At 47.0% G+C, this 6,574-nt stretch overlaps 1 protein-coding gene across 1 annotated transcript; it reads right to left on the bottom strand.

Moving 5' to 3' along the window:
- Positions 1 to 2,302: 2,302 nt before the first annotated feature.
- Positions 2,303 to 5,156, bottom strand: LOC139354347 (uncharacterized). The gene is made up of 3 exons (XM_070998573.1): positions 4,729 to 5,156; positions 2,442 to 4,647; positions 2,303 to 2,356 (listed from the first exon to the last, which is right to left on the bottom strand). Exons 1-3 carry the CDS (start codon positions 5,154 to 5,156, stop codon positions 2,303 to 2,305), a joined length of 2,688 nt encoding a protein of 895 aa, XP_070854674.1.
- Between the last annotated feature and the right edge of the window lie 1,418 nt (positions 5,157 to 6,574).

The raw sequence follows: 6,574 nt of genomic DNA, 5'->3' as shown, positions 1-6,574 counted from the left end.
CTTGTTACTAGACCCGATCGTACCTCCTTGTTATGAATGTCGGGAGATGCGGTTATTGGTCCTCCGATCAAGAAGTGCCCTGGAGTCAATGCAGACAGGTCGCGTGGGCTGGAAGAAATGGGAGTAAGGGGCCGTGAGTTTAGTATTGCCTCTATGTCGACAATCACTGTTTCTAATTCTTCATATGTTAAATCTGCCGTTGACACCGTGCGGGTCAACAAATGCTTTGCTGATTTCACTGCCGCCTCCCACAGTCCTCCGAAATGAGGTGCCCGTGGTGGAATAAAATGGAATTCTGTTCCTAGCTGCGAGCATGTTTTTGTAATTGTCTCTCGAGCTTCATCCGAGTATATCGTGGTTTTTAGCTCTCGTAACTCGTTCTTCGCCCCGACAAAATTCGTGGCGTTGTCACAATAGATGCTCTTCGCGACTCCTCTCCTTCCATTAAATCTTTTTAGTGCTGCCAGGAATGCTTGAGTGGTTAGATCTGACACCACTTCTAAATGTACTGCTTTGGTGGTGAAGCAACAAAAAATGGCTAAATAGACCTTATGGGGTTTCTTTCCTCGGATTTTGTAGTGCACAAAAAATGGTCCGCAGTAATCCACCCCACTAATATTAAACGGTCTTGCAATTTGTACCCGATCGGTTGGTAGCGGACTCATGATCTGATTTAACAACCTTGGTCGAGCTCGGCAGCATGTGATGCAGCGTCGTACTGTCGTCAATGCAAGTTGTTTTCCCTTGATCGTCCAAAATTGTTGTCGCGTGTTTGCCAACAGTGCCTGCGGGCCACAATGCTTAAACTGCCGATGCTTGTTCTCAAATATGAGCCGTGTTATTTCATGACCTGCTGGCAGCAACATAGGATGTTTTTCATCGAATGCTAGACTTGAATTCTGGAGTCGTCCTCCTACCCGCAGTACCTTGCTATTGTCCAGAAACGGGTCTAATGACCGATAAGGATCTGATACTGCCACACAACCGTTCTTCTGCAACTGCGTTATGGTAGGCTGGAATGCTATTCCTTGTATCTGTCGTATTATTCGTTGTAATGCCCTTGCTCTTTGTTCCGGAGTTATTTGTCCTGTTTCTCTCTGATTGCCTGGTCGACAATTGTTTCCAAACCGCAACATCCAGGCTGTTACTCCTACCAGCGTGTCAAATGACCCGTGGTGACTGATTTCCGTGGTCCAATCATTGATTTTGATCAGACTCAGGACGTGATTGGTTATAGTACGTTGTTCTGGGTCCTTCGCGTTCAGCATCTGCTTAGTCTGTTGTTTCCAGGTTTCTTGGTTAGTTGTTAGAAATGACGGACCATTAAACCACAACTCCTTATGTTTAAGCTGTGTTGCTGAACATCCTCTCGATGCAAGGTCTGCTGGATTGTCTTCTGATGCTACATGCACCCATTGCTCCGGATTTGATAGTTCATGAATCCGAGCAATTCGGTTTGCTACGAACGTATGAAATGATGATGCTGTTGCGTTTATCCATGCTAACACTATTGTAGAATCCGTCCAATATTGGACTTCATCGATCTTTATCCGTAAATCACTTTTGATTCTTTCTGCTAGCTCAGCTCCTAGGACCGCTGCACATAATTCTAGTCTAGGCAATGTTTGTTTTGCTAGGGGCGCCACTCGTGATTTCGCGCATAGCAGCTTACTTACTATTGGACCGGCGGCTGTTATCGTACGAAGATACGCAGCCGTCCCATAAGCGACTTCTGACGCATCAGAAAATATATGCAATTGGATGGCTGCTGGGTCTGCCTGTGGAAGCGGATGCCTGGCGAGCTCAATGGTAGCCAATACCTGACTATCATTTCGAAATGCCTGCCAATGGGTTGTATCTTCCTTGTCCAACTCAGTATCCCACTCTAACGATTTTTGCCATAGTTTCTGCATAAATATTTTTGCTGCTGTCGTTATGGGGCATAGTAGCCCTAGTGGATCAAATATTTTGGCTAATTCAGAGCACACAACTCGTTTTGTGACCGTCCCTTGTTCGTATGGCGTCGCGCGTCCTTGGACTTTATCTTCCTTAGGATTCCACACTATCCCTAGTGTTTTTATCGTTGCATCCGAGAGTTTGCTGAAGTCGAGGTCCAACGCCTGGTCGTCCCTTGAAATATCCTTAAGTAACTCTGGGTGATTTGCGCACCACTTCCTCAATCTTAGTTTTGCCGACCCTAGAATTGCACAAATCTGATCTCGTTGCCGTATTGCTTCCTCCAGCGTGTCGGCTCCTGATAAGCAATCGTCGACATAGAAGTTTTGCTGAATGGCGTCCGCGCCTAGCTGCTGGCTTGTCGGCGCTCTCTGTGCCAGATGTTGTAAACATTTTGTTGCTAAGTAAGGTGCACATGCAGTCCCGTAGGTCACCGTATTCAAATGGAAGTATCGCATTTTCTCTAGTGTGTTTCGTCGCCATACTATGAGTTGATAGCCCTTGTCTTGAGGATGAACCCAGATTTGTCGATACATTTTCTCTACGTCGGCTGTGAACACAAATCGGTGCGTCCGGAACCGTAATAAAATTGATAGTAAATCACTCTGAACTGTTGGCCCGACCCTTAGGATGTTGTTGAGGCTCTTTCCTGTTGAGCTAGCAGCCGAAGCGTCAAAGACCACTCTTAATTTTGTGGTGGAGCTGTCTGGCTTTAGGACACAATGGTGGGGAATAAAATAATGATTCCTTGGTATACTGGAAAGCTGTACCTCCGTCATGTGGTTTAAACGTTCATACTCATCCATAAAACTCACGTATCCTTCTCGCATTGCTGGATCTCGTTCTAACCGACGTTCTAGGCTGGAAAATCTCCGTTGAGCCAACGCTAATGTTTTTCCTAGCTCCCTTGGATTTTCTGCGAACGGCAACCTTACCATTAGTCGTTGATCCGGGCAGATTTGAACGTTTGATAGAAAATGTTCTTCACAAAGTCTCTCTTGGACTGTCATTGCTGGTACCTCCGTGTTAAACGTATCTAGCTTCCAAAAGTTTTCCAGAGCTGGTAATGGATCCTCCCGTGTTATTGTCATGACATTTCCTGCCATGGCTGCTGGCACTCGTCGCCTCACTGCGCCGAACACAATCCACCCAAGAGTGGTTTCTTGTAGAGTTGGCTTATCATCCCCCAAACTGATAAGTCCGGGTCTTATCAATCGAGAATACACCTCGGCTCCCAGTAGCAAATCTATGCTTCCGGGTTGGCCGAATTCGGGGTCCGCTAACACTACCGTGCTCGGAAGACTAAGTCCTTCATCTATGGATTCCGACGGTTGGTTCTTCGTCAGTCGTGGTAGGATAAACACAACAATCTCCTTCTGAAAGTTCGACCTTAATGATGACAGCCGCACGCGTGCCCATGACGAAGATCCTTGCGCCGTTTCTCCAATCCCTGAGATACCTTGTGATGTGCTGAAGGTGGGGATAGCAAGTTGGTCCACCATCCTGCTGGACATGAGATTAAGCTGAGAGCCAGGGTCGATGACTGCGCGACACTTTTCTCGCCTTGCGGTTTGTCCTTGTATTGCCACCATGGCTGTGGGGAGTAATACGTACGGGTTTGGTGGTTGGCTGAGGGTCAACGCAGACACCTTGTTGATCATTGGGGTCTGCAGATTTGGATCTGAAGTATCCATCGCTTGCAATGGTTGATCTATGGTAGCAATGGCAACAACCGGCGCCGTGGATTCTGGATGTTTGTGCAACATGGAATGATGCCGTTGACGGCAAAAGCGACAGGTCATTGGCGACGGGCAGCTGTTTGTCTTATGGTAGTTTGACAGACAATTGGCACAGCCTGCAATCTTCGTCATTGCCTGCCGACGTTCTTCCGGACTCATTCTTCGAAACATGTTGCAGGATAGGGGCCGGTGTGTGGCTATGTTGCAAATTTTACAAGTGTTATCTCGTGATACCAATGTTTTGGGTTGAGCGTCCAGTGTTTCCAACATGCCGGATCGCCGTTCTAAAAAGGCTAAAACACTTTCCAGCAACGGGACTTCTGTTGGTGAGTTGGCTGAGTCTTCGAGAGCGGCTAACGTATACTGATCTAGTTTTCGCCGCACTAAGAACCCTATAATTGGATCCCAGCTCTTTGTGCAGATTTCCAGGTTTTTTAGAGTACTCATTGAATTCTTGATCGTGTCATGTAAAGCCCTGAGCTGACGTGAAGAGCCATCTATAGGTTTATAATCAACGATTTTTGCTATGGCGGCGAATACTAGTATCTTTCCGTTCTGGTACCTGGCCTTTAGGCGCAACCAGGTTTCGTCATAGCCACCCTGTGAGAAGGCGGTGTCTGTCAAGACGTTCCTTGCTTCACCACGAAGAGAGCTTTGTAGAATATGTAGTTTTTGGCTGGCCGAATATGGTTTATTGTGTACTAACTCTACAAAAAGGTCATGGAACCGTGGCCAGTCTAGATACTCGCCATTGAATTCTGGAATGCTAATTGGCGGCAATGCCAAGTTTAGGCTCATTGGCGCATCGTTTTCTCGAAGTAGGTTCATTTCGTATTCTTCATATAACGTGTGGAATTGGGCTAGCTCGGCTTCTGCCCGGGCTGCGGCCCCAGGTGTGCTATCCAATTCATCGTGGGCTTGCCTCAGTAATGCCCAATGGAGATCCAGGTGCCTTTGTAGGGCTGGGGTGACGGTTGGAGCGTTTGAGGCTAATGTTAGTGATGATTCCAATTCGTTGCATCTTCTCTGCAACTGTCGAATTACCGTATCAATTGTGGAGCTTCCCTTTACTTGCTCTCCTGTTGTGATCTTGATGTTCGCTGAGGTTCGTCTGGGGGCCTTTGGTGGATCGCTTCCAGTCGGTATGTTGTCCAGGAAGATCCTTTGATATTTTTCAACCAGCTCCTTAAGTGCTGTTAGTCGTGAGGAGTATTCACTTCCCGTGGGTAGTGCCGCTTGCTGGACCTCTTCATCCAGATCACAAAATTGTTGCCAGAGCTCCTTTAGTTGGTCTAATCTACCGGCATAATAGCCTTCTCGGAGGCGTCTGTCGGCAGAATCCTTGCCGTAATTCTTTATAAGCTGTTGTATTTTTCCTTGCAGCTCGTTTTGGTCGTCTAACAATCGATTGTGTAAATCGATTCTGGTTTGGTTTGTCTGCTCAATGAATGAGGTCGACATAGTGCAGGTATTCAGTAAATTTTGCTGACTGCGGTTCTTAAGCTAGGCTTGACAGGTGTTTGTGTAAGAACGTCTTACCTGTGCAAACCGGCGTGTGTGCTGCCTATGTGGAAGGCGGATGCTGAAGTGTGATCCTTTGTTGGTAAAGGATCACGTCGGGGTCACCAATGTTCTTGCCCAAAGTCAGATGGACAAGGTCGGGTCTCTCCGCGGGACGAGGAGGGGTGTAGACGCTCGTCGCGGGCACGGGGACGCTGTTTGTTGCAGTCGGATCGCGTCGCGACACGGGTGACTATGGGTGTCACGGTGCCGGACCACAGGCGATATGGACTGTGTGAGTAGGGGGTGCCGGATACTCGTGTAACCGGGGTCAACAGTGTGTTGAAGTCGCTCCGCGGGATCAGGAGGATAATGGCACACCTGTCGCTAGCACGGGGACACTAGAGAACACAGGACGATTCGCGTCGCGACACAGATAGCTAAGGGTGTATGGTGCCGGACCACAGGCGATCGATGAGCTGTGTTAGGGTGAGTTGACAAGAGTCCTTACGATATAGAGTGAGAAGACTTGTGAGTGGTTGGATTTGTAACTGACTTTATTGAGCTGTCGATCAGAGCTTAAATACTATCATGACCCGGAACTTGGGTGCTTATATTAACTGACATGTTACGCCTCATATTGGGTTCACCTACATTTTATCGTCTATGCTGCACTGTCAGCGGTATGCTGCTCGTGGCTGCTGACCCACTGATCGTCGTGACTGGCTGTCCCATACTTGCAGCGTCGGCACTGTATTGTGCTGCCACTGTGCGCCTGGTCGCTGTTCCGTATAAGTTGCATTGGTGGTATGTTCGGCTCGCTGACCACTTGCAACTCCGTCGTGTTGGAGCTTGCGTGCGTTTGACCCGTGTTCGTAACCATGCTAGATCGATCCGAGTTACCTTGGTTACGAACACCCATACTATGTCTAAAAGTTCCTTTTTATTTGTCGCGTATAATTTTTCAGTTTTGATTAGATTTTTTGAAAGAAATGTAATTGGTTTTCCTTCCTGAGAAAGAACTGCACCAATTGCTAGGTCAGACGCGTCAGTTGTTAGGGGAAATTTTTTATTATAGCTCGGTTGTACTTGTGCAATTAAATTTTCTTTGAACTCGTTAAAAGCTCTAACAGCTGAATCATCAAACTGTATAAAAGTTCTAGGTGACGCTTTTTTAAATACTTTGCCGTTTTTCCTTGTTTTTTATTTATTTTCGGGTCATTTCTAAGTAAGTAAGGTAAGCCTACTCCTGAATTTTGTCTAAAAAAATGGTTCTCTTCAATGTTATTTAGTCTCATCGTCTTGTTAGCCGGTTGGTTAACAGTTCCAGTTGGTACCCTTTTATTTTGGGCTTGTCCTTGCTGAGTATTCCGGGTCTC

Source organism: Drosophila suzukii (assembly GCF_043229965.1).
Source record: "Drosophila suzukii chromosome 2 unlocalized genomic scaffold, CBGP_Dsuzu_IsoJpt1.0 scf_2c, whole genome shotgun sequence".
Classification (NCBI taxonomy): Eukaryota; Metazoa; Arthropoda; class Insecta; order Diptera; family Drosophilidae; genus Drosophila; species Drosophila suzukii.
Note: the sequence above shows the minus strand (reverse complement) of the source record. Positions and strands in the feature narration are given on the sequence as shown.

Excerpts from the sequence above, each read along its gene's own strand:
- LOC139354347 (XM_070998573.1), bottom strand. The coding sequence starts at position 5,156 with ATGTCGACCTCATTCATTGAGCAGACAAACCAAACCAGAATCGATTTA. Across the intron at positions 4,648-4,728 it reads ATTGATACGGTAATTCGACA|GCACCTGGATCTCCATTGGG; the intron begins GTTGCAGAGAAG and ends AGCCCTACAAAG. Across the intron at positions 2,357-2,441 it reads ACAAGGGCTATCAACTCATA|CAACAAAATGTTTACAACAT; the intron begins GTATGGCGACGA and ends CACCTTACTTAG.